At 43.2% G+C, this 17,832-nt stretch overlaps 1 protein-coding gene across 10 annotated transcripts in view; it reads right to left on the reverse strand.

Moving 5' to 3' along the window:
• Positions 1-12,175, reverse strand: part of VPS13C (vacuolar protein sorting 13 homolog C) — a 76,299-nt gene extending 64,124 nt beyond the window's left edge. For 9 of the 10 annotated variants that reach the window (XR_007628119.1, XR_007628117.1, XR_007628116.1 and 6 more), the window contains exons 1-10: positions 12,028-12,175; positions 10,199-10,242; positions 9,164-9,206; positions 8,240-8,335; positions 7,370-7,471; positions 5,002-5,064; positions 3,465-3,530; positions 1,850-1,959; positions 966-1,025; positions 305-364 (exon numbers count right to left, since the gene is read on the reverse strand). Coding sequence is in view for 4 of the 10 variants with exons in the window: in XM_050309138.1 (XP_050165095.1) it covers positions 305-364; positions 966-1,025; positions 1,850-1,959; positions 3,465-3,530; positions 5,002-5,064; positions 7,370-7,471; positions 8,240-8,335; positions 9,164-9,206; positions 10,199-10,242; positions 12,028-12,127 (744 nt within the window). In the remaining 6 variants the exon portion in view is untranslated. The remainder of the gene's footprint in view (positions 1-304; positions 365-965; positions 1,026-1,849; positions 1,960-3,464; positions 3,531-5,001; positions 5,065-7,369; positions 7,472-8,239; positions 8,336-9,163; positions 9,207-10,198; positions 10,243-12,027) is intronic. The other variant, XM_050309139.1, reaches the window with a different exon arrangement.
• Positions 12,176-17,832: the final 5,657 nt, after the last annotated feature.

Raw genomic sequence — 17,832 nt, forward strand, 5'->3', positions numbered from 1 at the left:
GGAAATGGCAGTTTGGCAACCTACTGAAACCACAGTTTCCATGCAGACTTGCTGTATAATACATCTAATAAGGGGATCAGCATTCACATTTAAGGGAAATGATTTAAACCACGGAGTTTAAAGTTATGCCTTGGATAAAGCCAGTTATTTGTGCTCTACTTCTGTTTAAACACAGAATAAAATAAACAGGAGAATTCACAAAGCAAACTACTTTTCCAACTTTTTTCAGAACCCCAGATGACTACTCTACAGTTATTTCAGTTATTTCTTCACTTGTGTAGGGAAAAAACCCAAAACACATTACCTTGTATATTATTTTTGCAGCTTCATTCAGAATGGAAGGTTTCCAGTTCTCATTTGTTGTCTAAAAGTTCAAAGGAATAGAAGTAATTTTGTGCATCTTAGTTAAGACATTTGTGGGTTTATCCTACACTTTCAAGCAAAAAATGTATCATCTGAGTGCTACATGACCACAAATGCCAGTTTGTCTAGACTGCATACACACAAGTCAAAATAATATAAAAATTTCAGTATATTCTGATATTCAGCTCCTTATGATACCCACACAAGTCAGTAACAACTAAGGCAAACAGAGGTTAGCTGAAATTTTCTCTCCCCATTTCTCACAAGGCCTGGCAAAATACCACATTTGTAATCATTAGGATGTGGTGTTTGCTCTAATTTATTAGGCCTGGCAATAACCTGCCCTATGAAAGGAAGATACTCAGTTTTAAAGATCACTGGGGTCATTAGAACAAATCACAGGTGTCGGAAAGTGTGATGTCATTCAGTCCTCTTCCCTCTGCTTGCTCAGACTGCAGCTACTATTTGCATGAACAAAAGACTGTCTTGGCTTCCAGCTGTTTGCATCCTGTCACTGCATCTTCTTAACATGTTACTTCTCCTTTCTGCTACTCCAAAGACAAGTGAATTGAGAACACAGGAACGTGCAGTCACACAATTACCAGCAAACTAAGCTCGCCCAACGTCATCCCCAGGGAAATCGGACACTGCGGGTCCGTGATCTGCAAAAAGAGAACAACAACAGATATTTAATTCTCTTGCTGCTAACAGCTGTGTCATTTAAAGTTGATTGAAATCCTGAGCTGTCATGAAACCTTCCTTTGCTCAGTTATTGTGGCTGGAACATTCTCAGAATGCCCTGAGACAGGCCCAAAGCAATATGGCTGCAGGGGAAAGACTCAGGGCTTCACTCAAACTGACCATTTCCTTCTGGCTCTTAACACCCTCATATAGGGCAGAACAATTACAGGGTACCACACCTCAGTCAGCTATATCATTTCATGACATCCAGTCCTCCAACCTTTTTTGATTAAATGCCTCTGAAAACAGTGCCCAAAAAGGTTTGAGAAACACTATTATCCAATGCTGTTCTTCTATGTTCAATTATCTCATCACAAACTGCTTTATCATTTTCCTAAAGGAAGCTGGAACCAGACTGGAATAATACTTGTTTGGTTCATATGAACATTCTCATTTGTAATTAAGTTTTCCAACAATTTGCCTTCAGATTGATCCTTATGGCCACCAATTTCTGTCATTCTGGACTCTACTCAGGGCACTGAAAAAACTCTACATCAACTGCACACAGTGAGATGTGAGAACAGCCACCATCCACATTTGGTGAGCAAGACAGCACTGGACAAGGGGAAAAGGAGAATATCTGTTTCACAAATCCATATTTCTGGCATTCAGTCATGTCTGGGGTGCTTTATTTGAAGAGGTGCAGAAGAAACCACTGCAACTTCTCTAAGGTGGCAGAGAACAGTTTCTCTCTAATGGAATAGGCAATCAGGGGGGATGAAGGGAATATGTCCCAGTTACTTACATCATCTTCATATTTAACATGAATGCCCGTGATTTTGACTTGCACATTTTTTATGACTTGAGTTGCAAGCTTTTCTAAGAAAGTATCCTTCTTCTCCTCCTTTGGTTTGTCTAGAAACAGAATTTTTAAAAAGGCAGCATTCAGTGTAGCAATTGCATCCTGAATGTAACCACGCCAACAACTACACCAATGTAAATATAATGTTTCCTCTAATTTAACATTTTTCACTCAGATTACATATTTGCATTTTTTTCCTTTTCTGCACATCCATCATCTCAAGATGTGTTGTCAGCTGCCTATGTCCAACACAACCATAGGAAAATAGACATTTAAGTATCAGTCAAAACAGTTTAGCTTACAGCAAGTTCTGGATTAATACATTTCTCCCCACTCCTTCCAAAGTAAAAGGTTTTCTCTTTCAAGTCCCTCACTGATTAACTGGGGGTTTCAACAAGCAAAAAGGTAAGACAGTGTAATTTAGCACAAAATACCTTTGAATAACCAGATGAGGATGGGACTTGCAACAAGAAGAGACCAGTCCCTTAAAGCCTTTCATACAACATTGCCAGAGAAAATTAAAAAAGCTGGGACATCATAAATGAAACCCAACAGTTACTCTGAAATATTCCATTTCTTCTTCACTGGACTTACACTGTGGCCATGTCAGTGAGGTCCATGTCAGACTTTGCTATGGCCCACAGGACACTGGAATTTCTGCTGCACCAGGCAGGGCAGCAGGAACTGCATCCACAGCAGCCCAGCATCCCACCAGGGACACAGGTACATGTGCCAAAACAAGGAGTAATATTTAAAATCCCTCCTCATTTCACCATAGTGACATGACCAAAAGTGTTCTGGCAGGCTGGGTGTCTGAACACCTCAGCTGTAGCACGGCTGGACGAGCAGCCTGTCCTGCAGCTGTCCTGCCAGGCTCCACTGCAGTGCCCTCCTTCAAAGGGGCTGCTCCAGGGGTGCCACTAATGAGCCTGCCAAGCTTGGACATCGCAGTTGGAAATGCCACAGATGGTTCAAGCTGAAGAAACAGTCCTGGCTATCCAAGTACCTTTTTTAACATGCAATGCACTCTGCACACCACAGGAATCTGATTTTAGACATCTTGCTATAATGAGGGATAATTTCTTTTAAAGCTTTAAGAGAGGCTCAAGAAATCCATTTAAAAACAAGACCACTATTGAATGTGATACAACACAGTTTGAGTGTTTGATTTCAACTGAAAAATAACTAGCCAGGAACTCAGAAGAAACCAAAACATTGTATCATTTTTACATGCAACTCACATTTCCTCACGTTAATTATTTTTTCACAACTCCCACTCTCTATTAGCAGATATCAAAACAATCCTAATTAAAAAAAAAAAAAAAAAAAGGCATAACTACCCCAGAAGAGAGAATCAAGGACTCTCTTCAGTCTCACTGGATCCAGAGAATGGATAAACAGCAAAAAATGAGCTCTCTCCAATTTACATCCTCTCTTTCAAACAGCAGAAAAAAAGGTATCACTGCATGAATAGCCAAGACTATGAGAAACTAATCCAAACAGAAAGCAGAAAGAAAGAAGTCTTAAAGTTAAAAGCTTAAAATGCTTTTTTACCCACCTTTTGAGTGGTCATGACCTTTAAAGGGTCTCTTAAAATGCTTTTTGTACCTTTTACGCTTACGTCCTTTGCCAGAGCAAGCAATTTTTTGGGAAAAGGATAAAAGCCAAGTTAGTAAAGCAGAAATGCAAGAAAGCATAAGCAAACAAGGAAGAAAGTTTAGCTTGTCTTACAGCATAAAGTCTTAGCAAGGGCTCATTAAAAGCTTTAAGCATTTCCGATCTCTTAAGGAAGTCATCAGCTACTTCTTACAGCATCAGATATAAATCTACAAGAAGCTCCTACCATACAAGGGCAGAACTCTCAAGCTGAGATATTTGAAACCTATGTGGAAACCCAAAGAGAACTTTTCAATATGATTCTCATGCTAAGCAACAGTGTGGTATGAAGGTAACCTGAAAGAACAATTCCAGTAACGGCAAAACAGGCAGACAGAAACCATGACTAAAAGCTTTACATGAAGTTAAATTCCCTTTTTTTGCACACAAATGATGACCCACACTATCACAGCTTTCAATAATGAAATAATGCTCGTGCTTTTCCCCAGTTCTAAAGCAAACCAGTTTGGTGAGCTGACTGTTTCTTCCCCCTCTCTGGGGGAAAGGAACTGGCAGCAGTGCTGCCTGTGCTTATCTCTAGGAGGCTGCAGCACCAGAGGGTGTATCCCAATAAAACAGAAGGAAACAAGTGTAACTGTACCTACTGTGGGAACAACTCATGACATTTGCAGGCCTGTTCAAACAAAGGAGAAGAAATTGCCTGCTAAGATTTCACCCTGTCTTGCAGGTAAGGTGATCACTCTACAAATAATAAGAAGTAAAAACTATGGCAAATAAAAATGTTTTCTTTTGGACGGTTCCTTTTCACATTACAAGTCATGCCCTATAAACGGTATTTTAGGAGGGCAGCTCCTCTCACTGCCATGTATGACAAAACTAAGGCAAACTGAATGTGTGTTTTTAAGCTTATTCTAAACCTGTGCTAAGATAAAAGCCCAGTAAGTAACTTTGGCTAAGTGGAAATTCCTGAAAATTTGGTTAGAGGAATTAAAAATACAGCAGGTACAACACAAGCACAGTTCCTCTGAATTTCAGTGGAAGCTGTTTCCTTGAGAGCAATGCAAGTAAATAGAACCAGGGGAGAGCATGGCAATGCCTTCAACCTGCTGTCACTCAGTTTGTCTGGCCATGGTTTCAGGACAGCCTGAACTTCCTTTATCTTAAGCCCCCGACACTTTAGGTCAGGGTAATTACTCTCTACTTTACAAACAGCTAAAGATAGTCTTGTAAAACTACAGCAGAATATCATCAGCATTCTTGAGCTCCATCAGCTGACTGATGGAAATCTCTTAAGTGGTCTTTTAAGCATCTTGAACAGCTCCTCTACTAAAAGAGGACCAGGCAGAATCCACATTCATTAGAACCTTCTTTCTAGAACCACCAATATGTGGATGTTTACAAACAAGTATTGCTTTCTCTCTGCTCCATTTGGCTGCTTTGGAGGGGGGTTCAAAAGGTAACTAACCATGCATACCCACCAGGCTTGGTGTCCTTGTAAACCAGACTCTCCAACCCATACAGGGACTCTCCTGAGTGAGTGCCTTGGTCCACATGGCAGCAAATAACAAAAAGGGCATTTGGTTTAAAAGAATGTTCAGTTCACAAAACCTTTCTGACACCTTAGTATTTCCATTACAGTCTGTGACAGCCAAAGCCACCTCAGAACATCTGCTGTCCAAGATTACACAGGAAAATCATGCAATTTTCATTTTTTCTTGTAACCAGCAAAAGATGTGTAATCGTCAAAAGCTGTGGTCTCCAAATGAGGTTTGATACAGACAGGGATTTTTTTCTTAAAAAAGAAAATAATTCCATCAAATGTGTCAGCAGTTTCCACTTCCCCATCTCACCGTGCTGCCCCCATAGTGGCATGACCATTTTGCACAATATTTGAATAGCATGTCAAAATATCCCCAGAACTATTTATACATAGACTCTTAAATCCAAGCACTGAATCAAGATTCTAAACACGTTACTATAAACTGAGTACTAAGCAGAAAAGAAAATACAGCTGAGAATTGATGAATCCTGACAACTTTCTGTTCCATGTATTTCCTAGATTTTCAGCAGCTATTGTGTGCTCTTAAAAGCCTACAGAGAGCTGAATTTCGTAGAATTCTATGGTTCAGGAGGGCAGTTTTATGGTTTATATGGTACAGTAGGTTTCTCTATCAAGCAAAGGACCTGCTCAAGCAAGGTCTACACAAGCCCTCCTGAGTCCAATATTCCAGTACAACACCAGAACACAAACAGATACCACTGAAACATGATCACACAATAACAGAACATCTCAAACTGGAGTTCAAAGTAATCCAATTTAAATGTTCCTCCAGCTTTTCCTTCCCAAGGCTGAAAGTTTAAAACTAAAACATGACTAAATCTGATTCTTGTTCTTTATGTAAGTTGAGCTACTGAGGCTGATTTTTTCTCAAAAGCCTCACAAACCCACAGGTGCACAGACTCACAGTTCCAGAACTGGAATTTCTCAAGCAGTGCCCACTGGGTTAAATTCATCTCGGTATATTATCCCTTCATCCATTGCTTCTGGTGCCAAGAAGTTTGGCTGAAGCACTGCTGCTTCTCAAGTGCTACATCACTGAGGTTAAACCTCCACCAACATTCCTTTGCCCCAGGAGGAAAGAATGGCTGCAAAATTCATTCACTGGAGTTGTCTCAGCTCTCAAACCATTTCTGGCATAATAAAGACAAGAAATAGAGCAAAGCTGCTTTCTTCACTGCAAACAGATTGTCAGATTGCTGTCTGAAGGAACTGCAAATGCACATCTCAAACTAGCAAAGGAGGAAAAAGGCAGCAGACTCTCCTATAACTGGAAAATTAAACAAGCAAAGAGACTACAACCAAACTATTTTTTCCCAAGTGTTTGAAGTATCATCTCATTTCAGTAACTTTTCCAAGACTTGCACTGTTACAGGTATCCTAGAAATGCATCTTAAGAACCATTGCACCAGCCAACAAACAGGTCTCACTTCAGACAAAAACTTTAGAGAGAACTTCTTCCTCCAAATGTCCTCCATACCTGTCATTGGTTCTGAGCTTGGTTTCTGTCCAAACAAGCCTAATTTATACCATCATTTTATTAACAGTCTATGTTACAACAATACAAGCAAACAACAGCAAAGCAAGTCAAACAAACAGCACCACCATAAATCAGGTTAACTAAACTTAAATATCAATTATTTTAACCTATAATTGAACCCTGAACATTTTTTATGACCTAGAGCTGAATTTTAATTTTCCTGTGTTCATGCTCAATTGTTTTCTTGTGTCATGAATTATTTCCTGCTCAAGAGTCTCAATTCCCAAACCAGTCCAAACTGAGTTCATCCCAAAAGGAAAGCAGAAACTGAAATGAAAGCACTACTGCAGTAAAACCTTATGAGCCTGACCATTCCCCTAAAGATTCCTTCCAGCAAAGAACAGCCTATCCCATGCACCTCTAAAACACACAAGGAAACATTCTATTATTGAAGATCTAAAGCAAGATAACAACATCAGCCTCATGCAATACAGTTTCTATTGTTGGTTCTGTTCCCTTAGAGCTTTAAGGGGGAAAAAAAAAACAGAAGGAAAAGGGATAAAAAAGACATAGCAGATTATCAAATTCCCATTTCCCATAGAGGCTGACTGGATAAATAAATGTTACACAAACAAATAACACTGCTTCAAGCTTTAGAGGAAACAGGCTTTTCAAAGCACTGCAGTAAGATTAGCCAGACACTTGAAAAAACAAAACTTATGATGCCAATCACAAATCAGGACTTTTCTTTCATAGCACAGCCTAAGTCCTCAAATTCCACTGCAGATTTGCATCATTAACTCGGTACCTTTTTCTGCTGCTTTCTGCAAGGCTTCTTCAATTCTTGCCAGTTCCTTTTGTTTATTATCCTGCAAGTATTTTTCTTCCTTCTCTGCATCATATTTAACACCTGTAAGTCAAGTCGGGAGAGCTTTAACCCTAATCCTCAAGTCATATAAATGCATTATCAAACAACACACACCACATACAACATTACACTGCTAAACACCTTGTTTGAGACAAAGCCTGTTCCAGCTTTTGTTGCTGAATGCTGCTCCCAGCCTCCAAAACTGTCATTTTTTACACAGTAAGACACAACAGGATCATACCAACAATTCACCATGACTTCACAGGAGAATTTATCTGTGGAAATTCAGATCCTTAAGGCCCCTAAGTAGCAATATAGCTCAGGTTTGTAAGTTCTACTACACATATATTTGACGCTGTATAAACTTGCAAGTTTTCTCAAACATACCAGAGGTTCTGATTTCAGAGAAAACTAATCAAGTTCTCTGACCCTCTTCCCTCTCCCTAAAAACAATACTAATGGAATTACTACTTTCAACTGTTGCCAGTTAGCAGCAGATAAACTACATCATGCAACAGCCAAAGCTCTAAACCACGCCAGAAAACTGGATTCAGGATAAACACATTTTAGAGGAAACTTGGCTGTTGAATTGAACTTGGAATGGATACAATCAAGGATCTCCATAAAAGCAACAGGTGCTGTTTTCTCCCACCCTTGTCTGCTCACTTGCCAATATTTGCCTAGAAACTTCCCTGAGGGGAATGTAGAAGTGGCAGCTTACAGGAGCTACTTGCTATTCTATACCCATTTACATGGTACCCTGAGAGATCCCTTTCCCATTATTTAGCTGTTGTAGAAGAGTGCACATACTTGCTCCAGGGACTATCAGAAGATACAAGCCTTCTAGAGTTGCAACGACTGCCTCTCCATAGAGATTCTTCCAAGGAATCTTCAGAGTAAGTTTATCTAAACAAAGCGGATAAAATCACATCAAAACCAAAATCCACCGTGCTTAGTCCAAACAACCCCTCAGGCACTGAAGAGGATCAGCCCAATATCCCAATGTCCTGAACACCTTGGAAGGTAAGGAGAAAACATGGAGGCCTGGACATTTTATAAAGGCCTTGAAGGGATAAAACACATGCAGAGGAAACATAAACCACAGTTTTGAGCAAAAAGTTGCAGTTTGAGTCAGAATATTTCATATCAAAACCTGAGATCATGACTAGAGTTCAATTCACTGGGATGAACGTGATTTTCCCAGGGAAGTAGAAGAAAAAATGCAACATATCTACATCTCCAACAATTGTTTCATGTGAAAAAGCAATGCTGACTACCAAGGAAAGGAATTCTTTGAAAAACCATCTAACTAAGAGATGCTAAACCTTTGGCATATCTGTCAGGTTCAGGAATCTTAAATCTTAAATTCCTCATATATATACAATACATGTTGTGTGTGTACATATATATAACCCTCACATATATATCTATTACATATATATAACCACTCCTTTAAAAAGCCACACATGCCATGTCTATACTAAACAGCTCCCTTGATCATTCCTGAGTCCAGGAAGAACCTCTCAGACGTGTTTTTCATACCAACCTGTAAAGTTACACAAACAGGGCTTGCCAGATAACACCCAGGGCAGTCACACTGAATTCTGGGGTAGTTTCAAGAGCGAGCACAACTACACCTCAGAAAGCCTCATCAAAGAAATTCAGGGGCAGGACTGACCCTAAAGCCTGTATTAAAATTTTCATTTCAGTACTTGCATTAGAACTAAAACTTACCTATCTGACCAACTTTTACTCTAAAGGGTACATCCAGTTCACTCTGTAAATAAAAAAAAAAATAAAGTATTAAACAGATTCATATATTTTAAAGATAAGATTGTGTCTACGTACAGAAATGGAAAGCTACTTCTTTTCTGGTGGAAAATCTTAAAAGGAAAACAAAACCCAGACAGCAGCAGACATGCAAATTAGGGGGAAAAAAGAAAAAGTTGGAGCATATCACATTCCTTTAATCCCTTCTTTTTCAAGAAGGTGTAGCCTACTTTTCTAAAAATGGTGTAAAATACTGGCTTTCTTTTAATTACTTTTGCATAGAAATCCAACACACTGCAAATGTAAAGCCACCGGAAACATCCCTTGTTTTAAGTTCCTGAATTTCTCTTGGCACACTCTCAGCTCTGGTCAGACACACAAGTGACTTTGCATTTTTCTAACTCAGAACTGCTGGAATCTTAATCAATCCCCAGAAGAAGGATTGGGTGTACAAAGCAGCCAACACTTCCTTCCTTTTTATATCTACCACCTTATGAAGACATTTGTAGCAAGAGTTTTCTAAAGTAACACAAAGTTATCAGGAATGGATGAAATGGGCAAGTAAAAGTGAAACTTCAGAACAGTGAAGGGAAAGCAATGATTAGGTCATACAAAGATCCAGTGTGTTTTCAATGCACAGAAGAGTAACAGCTCTCTTTAGTGAAGCTTGAAGCACAGTAAGTATTGGAGGGAAATTCTCTCAGCAATGCAGGTGTTCATTAGCTCAATTAAAGAACATGAAAATCAGCTAAGTCATTTGTTTTACCAGACAACAACATGTGTACTTAATGAAAGCTACTTCTTGTTTTTCAGCCACAGCTTCTGTTCTTCTCTGTTCCAGTAACATGAGAAAAATTAGAAGCAGTGAACCAAGAACTTACTCCCAATAACCAGTAAAAAAGGACACTGTGTATGCTTTTGTCATGCTATAGCAGGTGATATTTTATCCTACAACTTAGTCTTTAGACCCATAAAAACAATTTTAAAGTTATTACTTACTAATGCATTCTCCTTGATCTGTAAATTGTCAAGTGCCACATTACCTGTTTAGAAAAAATAGAGATAAAAATAGAACATGGGGCTTAAAGCAATGCCTAAATTGGAACAAGGAACACAACTACGACCCTCCCAAGTATACATAAATAAAATCTGAATAGCTTATTGCAGTTAGAGAATAGCACAGTAAGTGTGTGATTTGTACCAGTCATTAAACACTGATAATAGACAAAAATATCCCCAACTTAGATGTCTGCATGTTTCCACTCTACTAAATACACCCACAATAAGAGAGTTTTTCTTACTATTCACATAATTGTGAATGATCGTTACAGTTCTATCGATGTAGGTAGACTTGGAAAATTGTATCTTGTTTTTCATGATTTCACATAACAAAAAAAAACATGAATCAGAAAGCCACAAAAACACATGCCTGTTTACACAAACACATTAACTTTTTCTGACGTAGCAAACGTAATTGGATTTCCATAGGAAACAGTGGCACAGAATTATACCCGTGGAGAGCACATGCAATATACCTATTAGTGCTTTAATGCCAGATTCCTTAGAGCTATAATCCATTTTAAATATAGGTATTAATATTGCACAAATGTTAAAATACTTGCAATACATGGTAAGAGCACAAATAAGGTCACGAGAAAAGTCTCATCGCTCGCCCACGGGAAGCACCGAAGCCGAGCCAGCTCCTCCAGGCAGCACTTCGGCTGGTTTTTACATGGCTACAGAGTAGCGAGCTGAAATGTTTGATACAGTGGCTCGCACAGCCGCTGTCCCGGCGGCTTCGCACGCCTTATTTATTTACACCACAGACGAGCGGGCGGGAGCCGCGGCCCCCCGAGTGCCCCAGGGGCTGCACCGACACCCCGGGCACGGAGCGGAGCGCCCACAGCCCCAGCAGCACCCTCGTGCTCCCAGCCAGCACGGCGGGAGAGAGGAGGAAAGACGTGGAGGGGTTATCGCTGTGCAAGGTTTCCTCCCCCAGAGCTCCGCGGCCGAGCGCCCCGCAGCCCGACCGAGGGAGGGGGCAGAGTCCGCGGGCTCACAGCGACCACCGGCCCTTCACGGGGGAACGGGCCGTCTGCGGGCACAGACCGACCCTCACGGGAGAACACGGACCCACCGCCCGCCCCTCAGGGGGAACAACACACCGATCGCCCCTCACGGGGGAACACGGACCGAGCCCTTCACGGGGGAACACGGACCCACCGCCCGCCCCTCACGGGGGAACACGGACCGAGCCCTTCACGGGGAAACAACACACCGCCCGCCCCTCAGGGGGAACACGGACCCACCGCCCGCCCCTCACGGGGGAACACGGACCCACCGCCCCTCACGGGGGAACACGGACTGAGCTCTTCACGAGGGGACAACACACCGATCGCCCCTCACGGGGGAACACGGACCGAGCCCTTCACGGAGGAACCACGCACCGCCCGCCCCTCATGGGGGAACACGGACCGAGCCCTTCACGAGGAAACACGCACCGACCGCCCCTCTAGGGGGAACACTACACCGCCCGCCTCTCACGGGGGACCACGGACCGACTGCCCCTCACGGGAAGACACGCACCTCCCACCCCTCACGGGGGAACACGGACCCAAACACCGCCCGCCCCTCCCCGCAGGCCGCGACCCCGCACCTCGCCCTCTCCTCACAGGGGGCCGCAAACCCACCGCCCGCCCCTCGGAGCGGACAGCGGCGCCGCGGCCCGCGAACCCCTCACGGAGGAACCACGACAGCAAGACGCGCTCCCCGCTCCTGGCGACAGCGGCGGCCCCACAAGAACGGCGCGGCGGGAAGGGGCTACTTACCGCCCCATATACCCAGCTTGAGCTGGGACTTGTTCAGGTTCTCCACATAGTCACCCAGGAAGCGGTTCAGCAGATCCGCCACCACCGACTCCAGCACCATGGCGGAGGCGGCCCCTCAGCCGGCAGGAGGGGAGCGCAGCGCAGCGCGGGGAGGGGGCGCTGAGCGCGGCGTGACCCAGCGCGGCGCGCCTCCGGCAGTCAGGTGACGGGGCGGGGCGCGGCCCGGAGCCTGCCGGGCTGGCGAGGCGTGGGGGCCGGAGCGGCGGCGGTGCCGGTGCCGGGCACGGAGGGAGCCGCGGCCCCGCGCCGGGCTGGGGCAGCGGGGCGGGCAGGGCCGCTCCGGCGCCGCGGCGGGGTCGGGCGGGAGCGAGAGGCGCCCCCTCGCGGCGCGGCGCGCGCGCCGCCACAGCCGCGGCTCGCGCAGCGAAGCGTGAGGGAGGAGCGGCCGCGGCTCCAGCCCGGCCGTGTCCCCGGCACCGCTCTCGGCCCCTCACCCGCGGGCACCCTCCTGTGGCACCCACACCGCCCTGCCCCTGCTCCCGGACCCTCACCCGCGGGCACCGTCCTGTGGCACCCACACCGCCCTGCCCCTGCTCCCGGCCCCTCACCCGCGGGCACCGTCCTGTCCCCGGCTCCTCGGCAGCCCCCGGCTGTAGCCGGGCCCCCTCAGCCCCACAGGCCCCCTCAGGTACCACCTGTGCGGGGCCGATGCCGCCCCAGGGTGAACTCTCTGATCGCCTGGGATTGACGGGACCTGGCTTGTCATTACGACTCCTAAAAAACACCTATTTCTTCTTTTAAAACTAGTAATTGAGCTATTAAGACTGTTAATCAAGCAGTTCAAGTGACACGGAAACTCAGAGAGGAAGGGAACACGAGGAAAAAATCGCAAACCCCAGATTTTTTAAGAGAGAGTAGCACTGCAGACAAAACAGGTAAGAGCTACTCTGTGTCATGAACTTGCAGGTCAGCCCTAAAACAAGGTTTTAAATCTTAGGGAACTAATATGGAACTGGTTCTGTAAAGTCATTCTGAACTCCTAGGCACAGCACTTTGTAGCTCAAAATGGCACATTCTATCTAAAACTGTGTTCCAGAGAAAGGAAATCGATATTAGCAATAGGATTCAACCTCAAAGGTTGAAAATATATCAGGACCACGTGAATATGATCAGGGTGAGATAAATACTGCTTTAAATGGTGTACAGATATACTGTGGAGCTTGGTGCAAGAGGATGTTACAGAACCACAAATACTTGAAGGAAAAAGAGTAAGCTGACAAAGAACAGGTCCCTCAGCGACTGTTCCTGTGGTTCTGTTACTGCCTGTGTTTCAGGATTGCAAACTCCCTCGAGGTAAATTCCCAGAGCTTTGCAAGGATCTCTTTTGACTTTATAGTGGTCACACACAGGAGATCACCCTCACCCAAATAATGATGTGTCAAGTGCATTTTGGGCTTGTTACACTGGATGTGATAAACCACAGAGTTCCGTCCAAGCAGTGGACTAAAGTGTTTACCTGAAGAACTTAAAGAGCTCTGTGAATTTTCAAAATTGTATTAAAATTTGAGGAAATGGCCTCAAGTTGTGCCAGGGGAGTGTTAGGTTTGATATTAGGAAAAATTTCTTCACCAAAGGGTTATCAAGCATTGGAAGAGGCTGCCCAGGGCAGTGGTGGAGTCCCCATTCCTGGAGGCACTCGAAAGACCTGAAGATGTGGCTTTTAGGGACATGGTTTAGTGGTGGCCTGGGCAGGGTGAAAGGTTGGACTCCATGACCCTAAAGGTCCTTTCCAACCTAAATGAGTCTATGCTTTCCTAGTGTCTCAGTTTAAATGAGACAGAAGTGTTTTCCTGAGGATGAGTTACGAGGAAGACCCAAACTCCTCCCTCTAAGCAATTGTAAATCCAAAATTAAGATGCTCCGATTGAGAAAAAAATGTGGAAAAAGGAAGAATAACAGCCCTTTGTTAAAAGATAAATAAAAGCGTATTGGCAGAAACAACGAAAGAACACAAGTAAAACAACCAAACAACAACCCTCTACCCCAAAATAATCCCCTTCAAAACAAACAAATAAATAAAAAGGTAACGAGTTCAGTTTGTGCCCTTTGGTGCAGTTCTAAGCACAGCCCGCGGAGGGCGCCGTTGGGTCATGGAGGTGCAGGGCCTGCAGCGCCTGTGCCAGCCAGCAGGGGGCGCTGTTGGCTCGCTGGTGGTCGCCATTTGGGGACCCCCCCCCCCGGGTGTGCTGGGGAAGCAGAAAATGGAGGTCCTGCCTCCCCCTCACCGGCAACGGGGAGAGAGGGGAAAAGCTCCTTCCCCATGGGAACTCACTCTGTGCTGCTGGCTGAGTCGTGTGCTATAGCTTCCCCTCTCCTGTGATGTGCACAAGAACTGCTGCCAAATTAAAAAAAAAAAAAAAAAAAAAAACAAACCAAAAACTGAGGAGGAGAGGCCTCCCCAACAGTTCCTCACCGATGAAAGTTCCAGCAAAATTCCCAGCTGGCAGCCAGGCCGAGAGCACAGCCACCTCCGAGCTCCTGCTACCCTACCTTGTTCCAGCTTCAGCAGAGAAAAAAAAAAAAAAAAAAAAAGTAAAAAAGAGCTCCTTACTCCTCCCCACAGACAAGATCCTAAGGGCCGTCAAGTTGGAATGAGGTTTTACCAGCCACTTTTGTGTTACTCAACTGCCTAAGCCAAAGTCAGTCTGCCCATTCAACATCCCCTTCACATGTGGGCAGAAGGAACGGAAAAATTCCTGCTCAGTTCCTAAGAACAAGCAAAACCGTGACACCTAGCAAACACAGGGGATCAAAAATTGCTCCTGAAGTAGTGGGGTTTGACCTGGGAAAGAACCCCAGCAAGCCACATTTGTGGCAGATACCCTGCTTCAGTAAATCCTACATAGATTTCAGAAAGCAGAAGGAAAATGGAATGGAATTAAGAATGAAAAACCTGTGAATGTGGCAGTTTAAATAGATATTACTTGAAAACAAAGATAAATATTTTTGCACCTGTTACCAGATAATCCTTTGTTAGTCTGCCTGAGCCTTCCTTGCTCCTTAAAAATGACATTAATGCTCTGTCTGTTGGCAGATACCATTCCTTGTGTGTTCTCAATGAAAAAGTAAACAGTCCAAAATGGGGAGGGGGGAGGGAAACCACCCCAAAAACCCCTCACACACAGTTACATGATGTAGGAGTTCTGTATCCAGGAGATACAGGACAAACAGAAATATTGATATTTGCTTACCTGTAATTGAATACACAGATAATGTTCATTCTGCCTGGGGAAAACCCCTGCATTCTACTCATTTTTATTAAATACCACCATTGAATAGACATGACTGGTTTGATAAATTTGAATAGAATCATTAGTTTTACTCAGCTGAAAGTCACCAAAAACTTGTTCTGGTTGATGTATAGAGGCTCCTCATATATTATTGTAGCTCTTGGTTAAATAAGAGGATTTGGTGGATTCTAATTTACTAAATAGAAAACAGGTACAACACTATAACACGGTGGGTTTGCTGTTTATGTGGTAAGATTTGATCACATCTCTTGGGAGAAACCTCTACCAAAAACTGACACCTAAAAACAAGACAGGAAATCTGCACTGGAAGTATCAGTTAGAGCTTCAGTTGTATGAACAGAGTGACAGACTGCAACAGCAAATCCTTGGTTAGTGTTGCCTGTTACACCATCTTGATGCACAAATAAATCCCAGTCCCAGCAGCTCTGATGGCAGGCTGGGGTGGGGACAGGGACTGGTGGCTCAGTAGCCAAGCTTTCTTCTCCTGTCTGACTGCTTTAATATTAGAAACTCTCCAGCCATCTGACTGTTGGCAAGTGAACAGATGGCAAGTTTTCCCCACCGTGCCTCACTGAGCAGAAGGGGGGAATTCAGCCAGGTAATGTTGCATCAACTCTCATCACAAAGTCTAGAGAGGAGAGGACTTTGGGATGAGTCCATCAGGTTGCCAAGAGCCATGTTTGGACAACTTCTGAAAGCCTCCAAAAGGTGGTTGTGCCACAGCCTCTCTGAGCAGCCAGTTCCTTACTGACTGATTACATGTTTTATTATTTCCAGCTATTGAGGATTTCCCTTCCTGCAATGTTTGATTGCTACAATCTTGGAGGTAACTATATATTTAAGGCACATGGTTTTGGACCAGGCAGATGGAAGAGATCAGTATACACGATTTTGCCTTTTCTAAAGCAAAGTTTAGTATTTGCAGAAATAATAGCATTTGATACAGGATTTAATCTTATTTACCTTTTGATTTAGAAATTTTAGAGTAACTTCATTTTTCACTGTTTTTAAGCTTGTTTCTAAGTAACACACAGGAGATTTCAGTGCTGAATGCAGTTGCAGAAAATAAGCAAAACCAAAAGGAGTTTAAACGATTATGTCAAATACTCAAATAAACTCCCACATTCCATGACTAGAACAGCAGAATAGTTAAAATAACTGCTACTACTTAGAAAACTGCTAAGTAACAATTAAGATAATTCTTAGAAGTTTTTGCAACACAGTTATATTAGCAGCAAGTAGAACCAAGAGATTAAGATATATTAAGATGTCTGACAGACACAAGAAATGCCAACACACAGCAATCTGCTTTCCCTTTTCCCTGCTGACAGCTGGAGAGCCTCAGCTCCCAGTGGAGGAGAACTGACATCTGCAGAAAGCTCTGACACTGCTGCACCGTGTGTCCCCTCTCTGATTTAACAATCAAACATCAAAGACTTGCCATGCACAAATATGTAAGAACTAAGTGATGTGCAAATGGCAGCCTGTCTTCTTCATAAAAATAACCTCAATCATCTGCAGAAACCCCAATTTCGTTTCTCAGGGTAATTTTAAGCCAGATATGTTGTCTAAATCCTGACACAATGATTACATTTTCCCCCTATAAAAATGCCACATCTGTTTCTAAATAAATAAATAAATGTGCAACCTTTCCCATTATCCTTCACCCTTGCATAAAATTATTCTCTCTGGCTACTATGAACAATTTTTCAAAGAAATCTACATTTAAAAAAAACAAAACAAAACAAACAAAACAAAACAAACAAACAAAACCAAAAACAAAACAAACCACCAAAAACAAAACCATAAAGAATTCCCCCTGACTGTTCTTTGTGAAAAGCCTGGACCCAAAGCTTTTTATAGCTTTCATGTGATTATTAAAAACATTTCATGTGCTTATTAAAAACAAGGACAGCACAGTGTAGATACCACATGGTAAGAAATAATGCTGTATCCATGGATAACTCCATGGACAATTGGACTATGCCAGGTGATTTTCAAGGGAGTGCTGCACCTTATCTGCATCTAAGAGATTTATTAATTAGAATCTGCATTTCTGCATGAAATCTCTCAGCCAGGAGGCTTAGTCTGTCCTATCAGTATTGATCACATCCATCTCATACCAGCTCAGATTTGCAGTATAAATGACATTGCTGTATTTTATCCCCAGTCAAGAAATCTTCAAAAAGCAGCTAATTCTATCACAACTAGAATCTCACTTGATGTTTCATGAGGGCTTCATTTGCCAGTATTTCTGAGAATCACAGCTTTCTGCTTAAGTGATGTGCTGTGAAGATGAAAGAGCCACTAACTATGTAAGAAAATTGGCTAAATAAAAATGTGCTCATTTTAATGAATATATTGCCTTTAAATGGGGAAGGAAGCATTAACAGTCTAGTCAGGAACAAACACATTTGATTTTAAATTACAAGTGTACTTTCATTCACTGGATAAGAACCTGAACTTAGTCATTGTGAGAGCACTCATAAACATC

The sequence above is a fragment of the Myiozetetes cayanensis genome, unplaced genomic scaffold (genome assembly GCF_022539395.1).
Source record: "Myiozetetes cayanensis isolate MyiCay16 unplaced genomic scaffold, myiCay2020 scf14, whole genome shotgun sequence".
NCBI classification, from domain to species: Eukaryota; Metazoa; Chordata; class Aves; order Passeriformes; family Tyrannidae; genus Myiozetetes; species Myiozetetes cayanensis.